General features: G+C 39.6%; 1 protein-coding gene across 1 annotated transcript; it reads right to left on the minus strand.

The window, feature by feature from the left end:
- Positions 1–588: 588 nt before the first annotated feature.
- Positions 589–10648, minus strand: LOC125179011. The gene is made up of 7 exons (XM_047884042.1): positions 9257–10648; positions 8869–9012; positions 8129–8289; positions 6965–6983; positions 6494–6672; positions 1131–1465; positions 589–887 (listed from the first exon to the last, which is right to left on the minus strand). The coding sequence occupies exons 1-7, from the start codon at positions 10424–10426 to the stop codon at positions 589–591; spliced, it is 2307 nt and encodes a 768-aa protein (XP_047739998.1). The 5' UTR covers positions 10427–10648.
- Positions 10649–19489: the final 8841 nt, after the last annotated feature.

Raw genomic sequence — 19489 nt, forward strand, 5'->3', positions numbered from 1 at the left:
GACGGGTTTCGTACGGCATCATTAGCTTGCAACACCATTAGCTTGCAACACCATTAGCTTGCAACACCATTAGCTTGTAACATCATTAGCTTGCAACACCATTAGCTTGCAACGACATCATTACCGGCGTATTTGCTCCTAAAAGCCTAGTGGTAATTCTAGGAAAGATTTAGGCGAGCGCGTCTTTACTAAGAATTAAATAATCCAACTAATACTTTTTACTTTAGTAAGAATTCCTACTGCAATGCATTACACAATCTCAAATGTCGATAAATGAATAACCAATAGCGACCGTTCTTTTTTCCTCCTAAAGCGCAAGTTTCTATTCTAAAACTTAAAATCAAAGTTTTTTAACTTTACCGCAAAATTGATGTCCCACAAAGTGTAAGCCAGTATAGGCTACAGCTCACAATCATGAGACATTATGTATGAATTTAGACGTTGCACGGTCAAGTCAGGTTATAATAAGTTTCTTCACAAACATAACACAAACTAAGAAAATAAAGTCATCATTAGGTCACGAAATTGCAGATTACAAGTCTACATTAAAGCCGTGAATTTTAATTCCAACGAGAAAATCACAGGAGTTCAATGGTCGGTAAAATTGTGTTCGCAGTCGCCATAGAGCGCCGAGTTCGGGACAGAGGAGGAGAAAGAAGCTCTACCAGGCACGCCACCACCACGCGACGGGACCATCATTTTCCTGGTGGAGTTAGGGCCGCTGAAGTTACGGCTGTTCATGTAATTAGAATACGGAGACCCGCACGGTGGCTCCATATCGAAGAAATTCGCGCCGTAACCGTCCTCAGATTCCAGCAAATCAAACGGCTGGAATGGCAAAGCCGGCGGCTCGGAAGGGGGCGGATTGGATCGGTCTGAATTGCCGACTGGGATTGACGAGCTCCCGACAAAGCCTACAAACGGTTTTTTATTTGGATCGCTTCCGTTGCTACCACGGATCATCCCGAAATTACCGCCTCTCTGTCCGCCGTTACTGAAATGATTACCCGCGCCGTTACTGAACTGATTACCGGCGCCGTTACCGTACGAGCCCCAACCACCACCACCACCGGCCACGTTGATGCATCCTCCACCACCACCACCACCACCACCACCACCACCACCACCACCTGCACTATTCCCGAAACTATACCCAAATGCACCATTGTTTGCACATGCATACCCCCCTCCATTACCTCCATTATTAAAGTTCTGATACACACAGCCAGGTCCGGCACCGTTGTTACCGGAACCATTCGTCGGGTATTTGTTATATGAATAATGCGGCGCGTTAAAGCGGGGACACAAATTATCTTGTTGGCTTGGGTCGTCGCCGACTGAGCAGTGATGCTCTACGTCGCTGTTAGCGCAGGCCAGCTGGAAGTTGCTGAGGGAACAAGCGTTCGTGATGGTGCAGCAGATGCGGTGCGAGTAAACCGCCTCACCGTCCAGGTGGTTCTTCGCTCTGAAATACAATATTACGTCAAGTGCATTGAAATTACTACCTTGGTCAAGTGCATGGAAATTACTACCTTGGACAAGTGCATTGAAATTACTACCTTGGTCAAGTGCATGGAAATTACTACCTTGGACAAGTGCATTGAAATTACTACCTTGGACAAGTGCATTGAAATTACTACCTTAGTCAAGTGCATTGTATTTGCCTTAGTCAGGTACCGTACACTGAAATTAACTTGGTCAGGTACATTGAAATTACAGTACGTAGTCAAGTGCATTGAAATTGCCTTTCATAATGCAGGGCTATTACCACAAAACAATTGAAAAATACAAGAGAAATTGCTGCAGGAAACCATCACATGTAAATTACCTATAAAAGCGAGGAAATAGTGAAATTCAATTAAATTACCCCAGAAAAAAAACGGATACAATAAAATTAACCCTGGAAACTAAAGGCAAAATGAGTTAGGAGAATTTGAAGCAATACAGGAAGGAATGAAACAAATGCAGACTTTCCAATATTCCAATTACGCATCAATTGGAACATTACGCGTTAATTGCAGTAACTTTCGTCTTTATATTTAGACTACTGTTTTTAATTAGAAAATTTACGCGCCTAGAAAATCTTATTAGTGTAATAGAAAGATAATCCTACTTCATCTCGGATATTCGTGGATTCAAAAAAATAATCTCAGTACGTATGCGTAGTAACGCATACGTCGTATAAATCTTCATGATAATGTTCAGGTTATAATACTATAACCTAATTCCCCATACTACCGAAATTTCAGTTAAATTATTTTCAACAAATAATTGAATAGGTACCTGAAAATACTACGATGACATCACTAATCATCATTAATAATTACTAGATAGCATCATTACCAACGTCACATGGAACTTAGAGTCATTCATTGCAGATATTCAGCAAGATTCAAATGCGCGACGAATCAGAAATAACGACAAATTTCACTCGTCTTAGTCGAGGCAGACAAAGAGACTAACATTTTAAAGACAACCATAAATGTGGAATGATTACTGTAGGCAACAATATCTTCATATGGACGAGAAATGATAGAATTTGTTGACGTATGCAGAGAAAATGACGCATACAGATAATTCTGTCTGCTTTAGCCAGCCTAGATGAGCAAGCTAAATAAGGAATTTTTGTTTCGATTAACATAATGCGCCTTCAATAAACTAATATTGGTATAAGATTTGCGCATCGAGAATGGATGACAAGCTGGGGCCGTAGTTTCAAATATGTCGCTGAAATACGCGTAGCGGCTTAATACACCTAGCGGCTCAAGTACACGCAGCGGCCCAAGTACACGCAGCGGCCTAAGTACACGCAGCGGCCTAAGTACACGCAGCGGCCTAAGTACACGTGGCGGCCTAAGTACACGTGGCGGCCAATTTCTCGTCTGTAATTGGTGGGTTGTTTAGCTATATAGGTATTATTGCAGATTAACTACATCCAAAAAAAAGGGTGTTTTTTTTTTAATTATATGTTTTTTGGGGTGTAGATTACGAATCTGAAATCCATTTTTGGCGGTCGGCATCGGAAAACCGATTTTTTTCCGACCCAAAAATCGCGCTAAAAATGCCTAAAATCTGCGAAATCGGCGAAAAATCGGACGAAAATGTTACCCGTTGCAGTGCAACGGGTAACATTTTCGTCTTCTTTGTCCATAAATCTGGAGATACATTGCCACATCGAGAGATCACAACCTAACGCCAACTCGCAGGTTGGGTTGGTTCGCCCAGGTTCCTTTTAGATCAAAATGCTATCTAAAAAAAGGAACTTGGCTGACTTAACCCAACCTAAGAGCTTTCTGTAAAATTTCGATGAACAATCCGACCCTTTATATAAAGGTGAGTGGGTAACGTAAGTTACGTAACCCCCATGTTAGTAAATAAAGGTGAGTGGGTAACGTAAGTTACGTAACCCCCATGTTAGTAAGTCGCGAAAAAAATCGGTTTTCCGATGCCGACCGCCAAAAATGGATTTCAGATTCGTAATCTACACCCCAAAAAACATATAATTAAAAAAAAAACACCCTTTCTTTTGGATGTAGTTAATCTGCAATAATACCGCTATATAAGCCGCCAGTGATTGGCTGACGGAGTTACTAACTAGTAACTATTTTCGACAGTGCGGCCCAGGCTGGTGCAGCGAACTATGCTTGGGATGTTCGGTGAGGAAGGGCGGTCAGCCGGAGACCTTAGTCGCGTTAACGCTGAAATACTAAAATAGTGTGCGGTCGCGCTTATTAAAAGCTTCATTTCTCTCGTAGTCTGCAATTTTAGCATAACTAACTTGGAAAAGAAAGAGAACTAATTGAGCTACAGAGTTGATGTAATAAAAGAATCGTTAAGAGATATTTAAGCCTAACTGTGGATCGCTGGCTTATCTTTCAGCCGAACATGCAGGCTTCAAAAGGGGAGAAGACTTTGCAATAAAGCGGCTCTTGCAAATGCCATTAGAATTTTCGAGCATGTGGCCTCCGGGTATCCAAATTACCTTAGTTCAGTCGGTAGGTTACAATGAAATGGAAGTTGGAGGATGTACATCGGTATGAGAAATCCGGAACGCAAACGAAGCGTTAGCAAAGAGTTACGGTACGGGCATAGGAGCAAAACTGAAGCAACATCGGGAATATTATCGAATGAAAAATGGACCGTCAATGCCACGAACTTCACCATAGCACTCATGTGCCGGCTTTTGAAAGAAACTATCTATTTTGTTAAAAAAATGGAGCCACAACTTTCGAAAGCAATAGAAAAAGGTTCTTAGTTATTTATGTGGCCATCAAACCCTACAAATCGTTATTCTAGCCAGTACCATACATATGGTTTTTAATGGCAAGCCGCGAGTTTAGTGCATGCAGTAGTTGCTAAGTAGCGACTTGCGCGACATTGACGCTAGACAACTTCAAAAACTGATCACAGTTTTTACGCTAAAATGTACGGAATGACATGAGATTTATCATTACAATCATAACTCACCTACACATCTTATTATGTGCGCCGGCTGCACCATCACGACCGTAACTTTACACTTAATTAACCACGACACAAAACTACGCGTAAAATCACGACGGCACAGACCAAACAAGACACTCGCGTCCGACACGCGTCGAAGTCACCGGTCAAATGAGTGTCGTCGAACATCGTTAGTTTCTCGGACAATTGCAGTAGAAGATTACCATGCCAGGTACAGAGCAGGACTATCATTGGCTGTTGGATTGAAACCTGCCACACAATTGGTGCAAAATAAGAACTGCTAAGCATGACTTCTCTGTGATTGGCTAGAAACTTTCAGGTGGTGCCGATGTAGAGAATCTTCGTGAAATGCCAAGTTCTGATGCAAATAAAGCAATCAAACTAATAGACAGGCACGAAGAAAATATGGAAACAAAAATGGTAAATTGGAACATTACTGTTCCACTACCGAGATACTTTAAATAATTTAAGAAGTAAAGAAAGATAATGAAATTTGCAAGCAGAAAAACACAGAACTCTGTATATATATAGAAAATGAATGTCTTGGTGCAAATTTTCCAGAAATTGAAAAGAGTCTAGAAGGTGTATAATGAGGCAACAGGTAAGTTACATACGAAATCCCGCATTTGAAGTAGTACGAATATCATGATGATTATACAATGGGATGATTGCATGTTTTCAGATTATCGTGATTGATTACGCGTGTTGCCGATTTTTTATACAGAAATATCTTACAAACGTATACAGGAAGTAGCTCATTGGTGGCATGTTGATGTATAATTTGATTAGGTACTTCGAATTTGCTACCACAGTCTCAGGCGGTCTTCTGATCTCAAAAAAAGCTTAAGATGATCGAATAGAATTGACGTGTGGCGTGACTGCGGCAACTTGCCTCATGACAGGTACGAAGGCCTTCGGGTCTCCAAATTACCTTAGTTCAGTCGGTAGAATGAAATGGACGTTGGAGGATGTGCAATCGGTGCAATCTAAGGTTAGAAAAGATAGAAGGATAGGATGCAGAAGTATAGGTTGCCAGAAGGATAGAATGCAGAAGGATAGTTAGTTAGTTAGTTAGTTTAGTGGCCAAATGTTTACTAGCGCTTCAGCTATTTAGCTATCTCGCACCGAAAGTCAAGATGAACATCACCATAGAGGTGGAAGGTCTCAATTATTCATCACCCACAAGGGGCGGAAGGTCTCAATTATTCATCACCCACAAGGGGCGGAAGGTCTCAGATGTCCAGCCCGCTGAAGCTGGCTCGAAAAAAAGTAGCGTTAGCATCTCAAAGAGACGAAGTGACAAGGAGGGACAGGTGACAAGGAGGGACAGGTGAAAAGCAACAGAAACTAAGACACTCGAACAAGAGGTCGCTTACACGGGACGTCGGCCGCCCGCACGAGAGAGATAGAGAAGGGAAATGTAAGAAATCCTACCCACATAATAACTTAGCCCCACAACTGAGATCTGCAGTCAGACACCGCGAGCTCAGCGGTGGGGCGCTCAGGAACAATCCCCCTAGGAACGCGAAATCCCATAGGACTTCTGGCGATGCAGAAGGATAGTCAGCAGCCATCTTGGTAGTGAATGAAATGGAAATTAGAGCTCAAAACTCGAGCCGAGACACGTCGATTGATTGACGCAGCTGAGGTTCGATGCATTGCCACAGGATGGCAGTCAAAGTTATCTAGATATTGGATATTCGAGCCAAAATGTCCACAGAGCACATCTATGAAATGGACTGTCACCAGAAAATGGACAGTGGTCCCACGATGTCCAACGGACGCATCTAAGAAATTGTCAGTCGAGCATGTCCAATGGACAAAATTTAATGCGTGCAACCATTAACCTGAAGATGGAACAGAGGAAATGGACAGGAAAGTCAAAATGTCTACCAGACACATATGGGCAATGGTCATTCAAGCCACAATATCGGCCATTCATTGTGCGATGGTGGCCGCCACTAACATGATGGTGGCCGCCATTAACCTGATGGTGGCCGCCATTAACCTGATGGTGGCCGCCACTAACCTGATGGCAGAGCTGGGGTCCCTCATGTCGATGTAGGCGTGGTGGCCGTACACCTGGAACACCTTGCCTCCCAGGTTCTCACACAACATGTGCAGTCTGTTCTTCACGAGCCTGTAGTCCATGGTGTGCGGCAGCCCGTGGATGGCCAGGAACTTCGCTTCAGGGTGGTACTCTACCATCTGAGTACGAGAGACCTTTTGTTTAATGGGGGTGATTCCATAGGCCTATTGATTAGTGGGGGATAATTCCATAGAGCTATAGATTAATGGGAAGTAATGCGATAGACCCATAGATTAGTGGGGGATAATACGATAGACCTATAGATTAATGGGGGATAATACGGTTAGACCTATAGATTAGTGGGGGATAATTCGATAGACCTATAGATTAATGGGGGATAATTCGATAGACCTATAGATTAATGATGATGTTGATGTGGTGTCTGCAACAGTGATGAATAGTGAGCATAACCTTGATGTTGATGTGGTGTCTGCAACAGTGATGATAATGATTTAGTTAAACGTGCATGACAGCCGCAATGATATACGATAAAATTAGGATTAGATATAATATTATCATTTATTGATGCCGAATATAGAACCCATTGCAGCGTAGGTCGTAATGATGGACGAATATAGTAGAACCGTGGAATTCGATTACATTAAAACTAGATAATTGGAAGTCCATGAAAAATTGCGTCAAAATCGTTACTCAAAAGTCAACGTGAATTTTACCAGCAAAATTTCATGCTCTACTCAACCTCTAATAGTTGGAGTTACTCTGATGAGTTTTCAAGATGATTTATGAACTTTTTTTTAGATTCTGATGTTGGTTTTGCAGGTTTTACGAAATATTTTGCGCTATCGAGAAAAGTGAAGCTGAAATCAATGGTTTCAAAAATCAGTGCTCGTGAAACTGAGCTTCGGATTAACGACGACTTCTGGATTACCGCTAAACTTCGGTAATTCATAATTCAAATTAATGTATCTATGTAAGAGACAAAGCTGACTTAGTTGAGTCCAGTAAAAACTTTAAATTAATATGCCCTATGCTGTAACACGCTGTCTGTTGACGGTAACTATAATAAACCGAATTCAGAATTCAAATATTGTCGCCGACATGTAATGTATCAGTTAATGAAAGGGTTAAATTCCCTATAGTGTAGTAACGCTGTATTGATAGACGATCCAATTTCGAGTGATTTCGATTACTAAGGTAACACGGAACCGAGTAACCATGGATCTCGAGTAAGATTTGAAGTAATCAATGAATTCAATCGTCCCTAGTTAGTATGGGAAGCTCAAAAACAAATATTTATCAGACGCAACACCATCAAAACTTGAACAAGTACACGCAGTGGCCCATTTCTCGCCTCTAATTTGTTAGTCTGTTAAATCGTCAGTGCTTGTTTTGGCTGATGGAGATTTTGTTGGTGAGTCTCTATAAGACAGACACCAACTTATGTCTCATGTCGTGCAGACACCAACTTATGTCTCATGTCTGTCTCTTATACACATCTAGATGTGTATAAGAGACAGGTAGTCAAGTGCATTGAAATTGCCTTTCNACAGACACCAACTCATGTCTCATGTCGTGCAGATACCAACTCATGTCTCATGTCGTGCAGATACCAACTTATGTCTCATGTCGTGCAGCACGGGCGTGAAGTTCGTATCCCCGGAGATAAGGACACACGTGTTGCCGTATTGATGATACGTAGAGTATCTCCTCATGAGATACACGAGCTTCTCGTCTGCCGCGTTCTTCTCGCCTTTGGACACGTGAACGATTGTCACCTGCAGGCAAACGTATAGGACCAAAGTGCCAATTAGAATTAAATTTAAAGAAAAAAATAATAATAAACCCTTGCATTGCGAATAAATGAGCTTACCGAAATGCGAGGGACTTTAAATGAAACTTGTATACTCAAGTGAATAAATGCGTTTGATGTGAAATGAAAAGAGTTTGGAAGAAGGAAATTGAAGAAATTTTTTGGTAGCAAACTAGAATGGTTGCAAGACACCGGTAAGGTGATACCTGCGCCGAGTTCTCATGCATGGAGCCGATACATAATAATTGATGTAAGAATAATGGAAATTTAACTCATAGTCCAGAGGCCATATGCAGTCGTAAGTGAACAGCCATACGCTACCATAGATGATAGTATGCGATATATAAACAAAGATTTAACTGAGTTAATGATTGGGCATACGTATTTTCTCATATATAAATTTAAAAGCAAGGAAATAAAAGCAAAGTAATGATTTAAATATATATATTTCAAATATTATTCAGACGTAAGATTATAGCATATAAAGCATTACCTCATTTCAAATATCATGCAGAGGTAGAGTATAAAGTAATGTAATATTTACCTGAGCTCTGAGAAGCTCCCTGGAGAGTTCCTCCTTCTCTTTAAGCACGTCCATGACCACGTAGAACTCGTACTCTACGTGCTGCCCGTAGAACTTATCCCTCACCAGACGCACGATGCTGCTGGCGTCTTTCCGCCGCGGTACCTTCAACAACAGTCAACATCAACTATGTTACATCCTAATTTAATTATAGATTTTATTCAATATCTTATGTAAATTATGCAGGTATACGTGGTACAAACTGATTTACTCAAAGGACTCAATAAGGAGGGTTAACGAAAAAAAGTCTTGTTCGTCACTATGTGTAACATCAAGTTTACGCAGCAAACATCACATGTAATTACGTATGAAGAGACCTACATCAACGACTAGCCAATTATTTACTTACGTGACAGTTCTCGATGTCCCAAAAGACAGCGATGTACGGCTTCTCACCGTCCCCGTTTTTATAAGGCATATCTTCTAATGATAACACAGGTTGGTTGACAGCTTTAGTGGCTTCGCCTTCACTGGATTTCTCGGCCTCGCCATTCATGTTGCGCCGCAAGCTCTCGAGCACGTTGGGGTCGGGAGTGATGAGCCTCTGCTTGATGCTTTCACCACCAGGTATTGTGGGCAGCAGAGGGTTGTGGTCCGCGGTCACGCCGATTTTATTGCAGAACTCGCTTAGTGGGTTTGCTGGTTCAGTGGCCAGCTGAGATTCCGGTGCGGGATTTGTACTTCCAGGATTTGAATTAGCAGGCTTGACGGAAGAAGATGCAGAAGATACAGGAATGGTAGTATGAGGTAACTTTGTACAGGAGTCGGGGTAGTTAGACTTGTTCTTAGGGGCAGATGAAATGTTATTATATACACGAGATTGGTCCATTACGGAGCCTGCACTGACACCAACTGATGGAGAATTGCGCCGGTTTTGCATTTCAGTTATTTGAGAGCTCTTTAGGAATTCGTCTGGAGTGATTAGTCTTGTTGAGAGGTCTTGAACGGTGAGAGGAGTGGACCTAGAAACAGAAGATCGAGTGTCTGGCAGGCTAGGTAAGGAAGCACCAGTAGAATTATTGCTTTTTCTTACACTTTGAGACGACGGTGATGCCGAGGATTTTTTGTTAGAAGAATTGAGAAAATCTTGCGGGGTCATAAACGTGTCTGGGGTTCCTGTAGGGGTAGCAGGTCTGTGCATTGCAGAAGCATCGGACACTTGCCGGAAATTGGGCTGAGAATTGAGAGCATCGAGTGTCTCAGTCCTCAAATTCTGCAGGGTTAAAATATTGAAGGAATCACTAAGTACTTCTTGTGAGTTTTGGAATTGTCTACAACCCACATCCCTGGGTATGATGGGCCTGAAGGAAGTATTGTGGTCTACCCTGCCTAAACTAGTGATGTTGCCACGCATGTTCTGCTGCGATGATTTTGTGGTAATCTTTCCACACCGGCATTGCACATCAGAGCAGCCATTGTTGCTGCTGTTCTCAACGCCATTGATGATTGCTTGGTGACACTCGCACTTGCATTTACACTGCAGCAACTGCAGCAAACTACATCCTCGTCCTTGAGCCATTATGAAGATGACAAAATAGTTGAAGACTTGGGCACTAGTAACATAAAACCAATAACTAGTATCAACAAACAAGTCAAAAATTAAAACGTCTTTACACAGAGCTTTGTTTCAATTCATTGAAACACAGACAAGACACTATAGCTTACAAGTGTCAAAATTTTAATGTGCAAAGTTAATCTAAAACTTTGGTCTTTCAATACCATCAATCACAGAGCCTATGAACACTTTACAGAGCTCCTGAAAATACTGAGATAAAAGAAAGAATTATATCAATTGCTACAAGCAAGATAAATTAAAGAATGGAATAAGCAAGATAAATTAGAGCATGTAATAAGTAAGATAAATTAAAACATGGAATAAGTTCAGTCTTACAAAAATATACAACAAAAAATTACAAAATGATAGAAATATAATAATTTAGGATTAGTAATTGTTAAGATTCAAAACCTGACATTGTAATGCAGTCTGAGGAAAGGAACTTTGATTTGAATGTAAATTTGTGAAAGTGAATTGGAATGTTAAGGTGCAAAAGCTACAAAATTAATGCAACTGACTACAACAAAATCTTAATTTAAAGAAATAAATATCATCAATGAGGCAGAGGCATTAAGCCCAGACATAAAATTCACAATAACAGAGATACCATATATAAATCAAACTATCAAAGGCAGTGAAGATAATATTTTCAACAAAATTAAAACTTGCAAAATTCACAAACTTTTCAAACATTATACAGGTATATATCCCCAAACAAGATAGATGCCTAAAACTTCAGGAATGAAAAAAAATATATTCTTGTTAATAGGCATCTTGGATTAGGTAAAATGCACTTCAAGAAACCAATTCTCAATTCTGTTTCTCATAATATGAAATGATTCAAGAATTAAAAATAAAGCCAAATGAGCTAGAATACCGTATTACATTTTTGTGATGCTACTGCCATAATGACAGCATGTCATTATAGCAATGAATTTTGTGTCCTAGAGACACAAAATTCATTGCTCCGAAGACGCCAAGGTACAATTGTGATGGAAAGCAGTCTCAGATACACTCTCGTCTGATCTCGCAGACAGCAATTTACGATTGATGTGGCCAATTGTGAATGATCAACACAGACATATGTGCATTATGATCACTGCAGGTGATGGTTAAAAATCAAAATGGGTGGCAAAACTGGCAAATACCAATCAATTAGATGTTGATCAATCTATCAATCATTTGTGAACAGACATGGATGCCAGTTTAAGGTCAAGGTGGCTTGATGGACAACTTAGAGGCACTAATATCTCTACCTTATGTCTATATGTTACAGTCTGGGGCAGAGAATTATGAGATTCTTTATTCAACCTAAATTCTTTAATTAAGAGATACAGAAGTTTTATTTTAGCATCTTTGATTTTTTTATGGAAGAAATTGGGCAAAGGTAAAAAATAAGTCAAATTGACAGCAAGTATGAGCATTTTGGTCTCATTCATGGGCTGGGTTGCATTAGTCCAATTTTCCAGAATGTCATCCAGGTAATTTGTTCAGTTCTGAAATAAAACCTGACTTAGGCATAGAATGAATCTAGCTTTCAAGCCGCAAATAGAGCCTTCCTGCCATTTTTAGTAACTACAACATTCCAACTTGATGAATTACCTTGTACCTAATTGTTAAAAAAGTAGATGACACGAATGCATTATTCCATATGCTTTGAAAATTTGATATGTTAGGGATGAGAGATTTCCATAATAAGTAGGAAAATTCTAATTCAGACTTGACAGTCCTGACTTATACAGGGAAAGTCTTCATTTAATTTGGTTTTGAAGTTGTTGAACTAATCTGACACATGTAATATGTATGTGTATTACAGTGTATATATACCTATATAAACCTGTTCTGTTCTTATATCTTCTTCTGAATTCCACCTTAGTGACCTTAGGCTAGATCTTGCCATCATGGTGTGATACAGGGCTGGAAAAGTCCTATTTTTTTCTGAAATATCACAGCTCTAATATCATATAATTTCAGTAGGTATGAAATCTCATGGCTCTAATGTCATAAATTTTTCTCTGATTGAAGAAATTGCAGTTTGCACTTTGCAAACATGTTGTTTCAGAAAATTTTCAACTTCCACAATCCGCAGTAGGTATATATAATGTACTTCAATGCTCCCACCTCCCGCCAAAAAACATGCAGATTGCAGAACGTAATAACATGCAGAGTGGTCATACTGCATTATCACTTGTTCAGTTGCTGCTTAAGTGAAGACAACTGCTAGTGTCAAGTGACTGTTTTTTTGCATGGGACTTTGTAAATAACTAATTTACATGGAGTCATGGCTTTTCATGACCAAGATTTGGAATTCACGGCCCAAAGAAATGAAATCATGGCTGGCAAACCCATGAAGCCACAGCTCAAAGAAATGGAAACAAGGCTGACAAACCCATGAAGACACGACTCAATCAGGATTTCCAGCTACATTAATTACCCTAGTATAATATTTTCCTACTTATTACTGAAAATTTGCATCTCTTATAATACCTACTGCCAAACGTGTTAAAAAGGGATGGTTTTGAGTGTTTTTTGTTAATAACTTCTTACCATGAAACATTTCATAAACAAGTTTGGGCTCATTTTAAAGGTCTTTGCAAGGGCTATAGTTTGGCACCTCCAAAAAATTCCATGTGCTATTTGTAAGGTGCTAGATGCTATATAAAAGGCTCCTGATTTAATCTGGAAATGGGGTAAGAAGGGACACTTGAAATAAAACTCAATTTTAAACATTTGAAGCATGCAGAGTGTACTCATCTATTACCAACAGTACTCTGAACTTCTGAAGTCCTCCTCTTCCTTTGTAGATGATGTAAATGTAGAATAAATGAAATTTTCTGTGATTTTTACTTGGTTTTTCTTCATTGATATATTACCTTATCCATAAATTACCGTATTATTAATTTGATATTATTGTATCCATGGACATGCCATTGAGCATTGCCAACGACCTTGTCCACTGCAAGCTTCATATCAGCAGCCATGTAGCATTTCTTCTGTATCTGTATGCTTACAGGATGGTTTGTAATTTCGCACAATTTTAATAGAGTCAAGTGATTTCACTATAAAAAAAAAGTTTGTAAAAAACATACCTGAAACAGGAAGGAGTATTTTAGTGACAACCATCATATTTTTTGGAAAAATAAATCATGTTTTAGGTTAATTACTTTTCATTCTTTGTTCCACAGTGCTCAATTCTATCTGTGAAATTCTATGCACAATTTTGTGATGACGGATGCAGTAATTTTTTATTGACATTTTTTCACTGACCGAGGTAAAGTAATAAGAATTCTTTGTTGTTAATTGATTTTTTTTCATTAACTGGAGCCTTTGCTAACCAAGGTTCTCCTGTAAATGCAATTTTAGGGGGGTCCCTTTTTCCCTGGGGGGTGTCCCTTATTACCCCATCTTGTGGAAATGGCCACGGTGCCACCATTTTTTCTTGGAATGAGATATGCAAATTCTGTCAATCATGTTTTTAAGCCAACACTAGTCCTAGTGTGTAACTTTTATGTAAGTAAAATTTTTCAATACGACAAATATTTTTCTGCTTCAGACCTTAGCAGGGGTACTTTTCTGAAATCTCACTTTTCACACTTTTTTTTCAGGGATTCTTTAAATTAGAGGTAATAAATGTATGATTTCTAAATTTGCTTTATGCTGCATAGATAGTAAAAATGTTGAACTTTACACCACTGTATTTTTAGTTTTGCAATATTTCAATTAGTTTAGCTGCTACAACCTTTCCACAAAATGTTGGAGGACTGTCACTTAGCTATTGCCACACCCCAACACCCATCCCTTTTTAAGAAATTAAAACAACTGGCATCCCCACATAGGGTTGCCAACACGTTTTTTACATATATTTAAGGCGCGCGGATTTTACCCCGTTTGACGGTATTTGCTATTTATCCAAAGTTTGGAATGTCTGGCCTTAGTGGCCTAATCATCATTCAACAATAAATCATGCACTAGAGTGACTAGACTACTAGTATATTGCTAACAATCAGATAGGAGGTAATTCATCTAGCTTCTAGCCTTCTAGCAGGCATCTTTAGGCTTAAAAAATGGCAGGAAAGCCCTAGTTGCAGATAGGAAGGATTAAAGGAAGGTAGGATATATTCAGTCATAGGAAAGAAGTAAGAATCAAAAGTGTATAATTAGGCAACAAGATTCTAAATGTAGGTATCAAAGATTGTCATTTTGGAATTTGGAGCATAGCATAGGCATATATTATGAAAAATCTCTAACCTTATTCTATAATTAAAAGGAAAATATTTTTATTTAGTTTAAGTCTAAGAAAAAAATTGTGTTTACCTACTTTTGTATTGTTCATATACTAGTAGGTTGTAGGTAGGCTACACTACTCTTTGTCTCTTCCTGAATTGCCCTCCTTTCACTAAATAACAGTGTATAGAATAAAAATATCTCAGAGTTCGATTGATATGATTTACAGGCTTCCACAGAGCACAGATTATCATTATTCATGGCCTAGCCAGAAGCATGGTCTCAGCTCAGTCAGCTGTACTTGTCCCTTCGAGTTGGAGAATAGGTACAAGAATCGAGCAACAAATAAGGAAATTAGGAAACTCACTGCAACAGAATGAGAATAGGCTAGTGCAAAACCTTCACTCGAAATCGAAAAATAAGACATGCTGAAACGGTGTGAACATTACAAAATTAAAGAATCGTGCCATTTTGCAACAACACGCATTCACGCAAAACGAAACGTGCTAGCCTACGTAAAATCAAAGGTTGCATTCGGACCGTTATAACGTCACTAATGACTCCTTGGTCGGCTGGTCCGCCAGGTCCGGGAAGCGCAGCCGTCGGCCTCAAATAAATCAAATTCAACTCTCAAACAAGCCTTGCAGGCTAGCATACGCTCTGTATAAAAATGAAAAGCTTAACTCAGCCTTAGAGCTACGTAGTTGCAGACCATGCTAAAAAATCGCAAGCAATACCAGTTCTGCGACATATTTTTTACCTTCAGTGCATATTTTACTTAAAATGCAGCGAAGTCTGAGAGCGAGGTTTTCGCGACCATCGTGTAAAATCCATGATCTGCCCAAAGCTCGGCCAGTCGCTACCCTCGAGCTCTTAGTAATATGATATCCTAGCCAGACCCTTCTTCGCGGCAACTGATCGCTTTCAGGTGGCCGAGGAATGGCCAACGGTCGGCTATAACTAATTGGACTAGGCCGACCACTGGCCACGTATTATTCTTCGCCCCTCATTTACTTCGCCTTTACCATGCCATCCGTCGTGAGCTGACAGTTGAGTAATTTACGACGTCTCTTTCCCCTCAAACATTGCACAACGCCTCCATTTGAGCAGCTAGTATGCGGGATTTTCCCTCCGCGTATCAGCAGGCTCGATCATAACTATTTTTCGGTAGAAAATATCTACAACAAGGAGGCTGATCAAGGAATGCCGATTATACCATTCAATGGAGAATAAAAATTACAACCCGTTAACACCTCGAAAAAAGTAAAAAAAAGTCGCAGACATGATGAACAATAATATTCAAAGTTTCTTGAAATTTCCTCTCACTAAAACTCTTTTAATACAAAGTTTACATATTTTTTGTTACTGGTCGACGCTTATAAATAAATAGCTGGGTAAGTATGGAAAAATCCATATCGCCATCTCATTTGCGAGTGGAGTAAAGTCTATCCTAATTAGTGAAGAAACGCTTAGGGAAGAGCCGAGCCTGTTCGAAGCCTCTCGGTTTTCAATCAGGGCCTTAATGGTTTCCAAGTGTGCATTCAATTGGTACGGCCCCTGTTTTTAAGAGTGTAGGACCCGAGAAAACTTTTGGTATTAGAAAAAAATACTAGATATTCCTCATTCAATTCACGTGAGGTTTATATTCATTTCTTAAAGGTAATATTGTGACCCCAGGGTGCCTTCGCGAAGTGCACCCATTATCCTAAATTTATATGAAAGTGACAGGTCCATTATGTGACGGTTTGAAGCCAAAGGCGCTGTATACATGCAGCCACTGCTTCAGCCAGTAAAGTCTTCACGGCATCTACAGTTTACATCTGAGCATGCATCTTCCTCCACTCTTTTCCCGCCTCACCACCTTGCTATAGGCCTACAGCCAATGACGGCTCAAATCCCCAATTTGCCCCGCTTCTCTACATTTCCGCAGCCAATGAGATAAATCAGATAATGTTAGGTCTGGTACGGGTTGTTTGGGCGGAGAGTCGGAGCAAGTGTGGAGGAAGCAGCATGCTGATTGATGAGGTATAGATGACGTGTAGACTATACCGGCTAACACAGAGCGCCGCAAGTCCGGCCGTAAATTTGTCCGAGACGTCTGGAGCAGTGGCTGAAAGGCGCCCATGGCTTCAAGCAATTAAGTTTAAATGCTAATCTGCTCAGTAGCATGCATGCGCAAGGGACGAATATGAAAGTGATGACGATATTTAGTAACTTATTTAGCAATGCTAGCCTCTAATATGTAACCCCTGCTACGGAAGTTGGAACACGATTCGTTTCCAAGTTAGACTATATACGAAGAAGCTTTTTAAACCACGGCGTCCATCGTCGTATTTTAATATTATAGTTTTTGAATTTTTGCTTTAGGACCGAATACTGTTGAAGCGAATAATTTTTTTATATCTATAATAAAAATGTCTCACGGATCTTTTGATCTAACTTGTGCGCACCGAAGTAATTTGACAATTTTGAGCTTGCGTTTTGTCGGCCATTTCGACAGAAATAACAATAAATAATAAAATTCAAAATAATATTGTACAATTGTACAATGGATCTATTGATCGACGTTTTTGCATAACAATGTACAATCTTTGAGCTTACGCGACGGTTTCAAATCGGTAGGAAAATTGTAATTATTCTCTACCAATTTCAAGTCAATCCGCTTCCGAGACTCCGAGTTGGGAATTCGCCCGAAACCGTCACTTCAGATCAAGAACCTGACGTCTTCGTCAGGTGACACTGTCGCCATGTCGCACCTCCAGACAAAAACGCTAACCCACGCTCAAAAAGTTTGTTCATTATACAAAAGGGCTGCGCGTAATGTTGAAAGCTACTGTTTTAATAGGTAAGGCTAACTTGTGAAAAGCAATTTTAAAATCATCAGCAAGAAGCATCATGTCTTAGGCTAGCTACCTGCCGACCTGGTAAATCATAAATCCAAGAGGTACAATGCATCCTCGAAGATTTTTGCTGCACGTTTTTATGATTACCAAAGTTTTTTTTAATGCTAAATCATTAAATATGATTTGAAAGTTCAATCTAAAAATACAATAATAAAATGATTGTAAAGCTTTATCAACTTTGAAGTAAATTGAAGATTGATAGCCTAGGCTAGCTGGCTAGCCTGTCTAAAATGCTACCAAACAATATTTGACAAAATTGGAAAATTGTGCCTAAGCAAGAGTAAAAATTACTGTCAGCTGTCAAAAGCCTGTCATTTGTCAATACTGAAAAGGTTGCCTCTGCAGTCTGCAAGACTGCACTTAGCTAAGTTGCCAGCCTTCTACAGAAAAATTCTAGTGTACAGACAAAACTGAGTGAAAATTTTTTTAGTAAACTCAAAACAGCTTTACAGTCATCTTACTCTTAGGGTTATCAAACCCTACAAATCCTACTTTTGAAGTTGATTTCTGACCTGTATCGTTTTTTACTAGTTACAACTTAACAAGCACCAAGGTACTAAATGTAGTATACAGTAATACACTCACCTGCTGTGTGCTGTCTGCTCTCTGCTGAGTCAGAGTGGCAACTTATGTGTCATTGATGGTCTTGTGAAAATGGGCAATTATATTGAGGGTCTTTACCAGAATGGGAAATTGCAACAAGTCTGTATAGTTAATCTTCATGGATCTGCAACCTTAGCATAGCCTTATTTCCACACTAACCCTGACTCTCCACAGTCTCCAGTCTCCACCTTACTGCAATGCTGCAGCAAGTGAGGTTAAGTTAGGTCCAGTTAAGTTTATTTGGGTGGAAACCTTAGACAAGTGTGGAAGTAAAGGGATACTGGGGTAGTGGGGTTACAAAGTTATTAAAACTATATTGAAACAAGCAGTCTGTTGAGCAGTGGCTGCCTGCTACAGACTGTGCTATGGATTTAAAGACTAAACTCAAGGCTACTTTACCCCGTATCATGTGATGTGATATTGGTGTGAGGTGTGAGGTGATATTGAGCAGTGCTGACCACTAACATAAATATCCACAACTGCTGCTATCTTAACAATAATTATCAATTTTTAGACTGTTATTTTTTTAAAGAGGAAGACAAAGTCTTATGATATTAGATTAACCACAGAAATTAAACATTGGGGCTATAAGATAATAAGACTCTATGTGATATTAAATTAAACTATTAAAGATTAAGAAATTCTGGGAGAAAGCAGCAGTTTTGCAGTGTTTGAGTGAGCCAAAACTGCCCATCATCAATTTCACCTTCATCTGATCCCCATCTAATTGAAGCAGTAAAAATAAAATGAAATGGATCATATTCACCCATGATTTTTAAAAAACAATAATTCAATCCTTTAAAATTTCTAGAAAAATCTGCATAATAAATTTGGATTAACCATTGTTGTGGTAAACAGGTTATGATTATTATTTTTTTTTTTTGGATCTCATGAGGTTTAGTAAAAAAGCTGTTTGAGCAGAGCTGACTAAACTGAAAGTTGAGCAGAAGCCTCTAGACAATGGATCAAAACTGCCTGTGCTTGTGGGCAATTTCTTGGTGCACTTAGACACTAATAGTGATGTTCCTAGATGCCAATAGTTGTGTGCCTAGACACAAATAGTTGTGTGCCTAGACACCGATAGTTGTGTGCCTGGACACCAATAGTTGTGTGCCTAGATACAACAGTTGTGTGCCTAGACACCAATAGTTGTGTGCCTAGACACAACAGTTGTGTGCCTAGACACCAGTAGTTGTGTGCCTGGACACCAATAGTTGTGTGCCTAGACACCAATAGTTGTGTGCCTGGACACTAATAGTTGTGTGCCTGGACACTAATAGTTGTGTACCCGGACACC

Source organism: Hyalella azteca, unplaced genomic scaffold (genome assembly GCF_000764305.2).
Source record: "Hyalella azteca isolate HAZT.00-mixed unplaced genomic scaffold, Hazt_2.0.2 contig14408, whole genome shotgun sequence".
NCBI classification, from domain to species: Eukaryota; Metazoa; Arthropoda; class Malacostraca; order Amphipoda; family Hyalellidae; genus Hyalella; species Hyalella azteca.

Bases quoted from the DNA above. Each gene is read 5' to 3' on its own strand.
- LOC125179011 (XM_047884042.1), bottom strand. From the start codon at position 10,426: ATGGCTCAAGGACGAGGATGTAGTTTGCTGCAGTTGCTGCAGTGTAAA. The intron at 9,013-9,256 runs GTAAGTAAATAA...CTGTTGTTGAAG, and splicing joins GGGACATCGAGAACTGTCAC to GTACCGCGGCGGAAAGACGC. The intron at 1,466-6,493 runs GTTAGTGGCGGC...ATTGTATTTCAG, and splicing joins GACCCCAGCTCTGCCATCAG to AGCGAAGAACCACCTGGACG.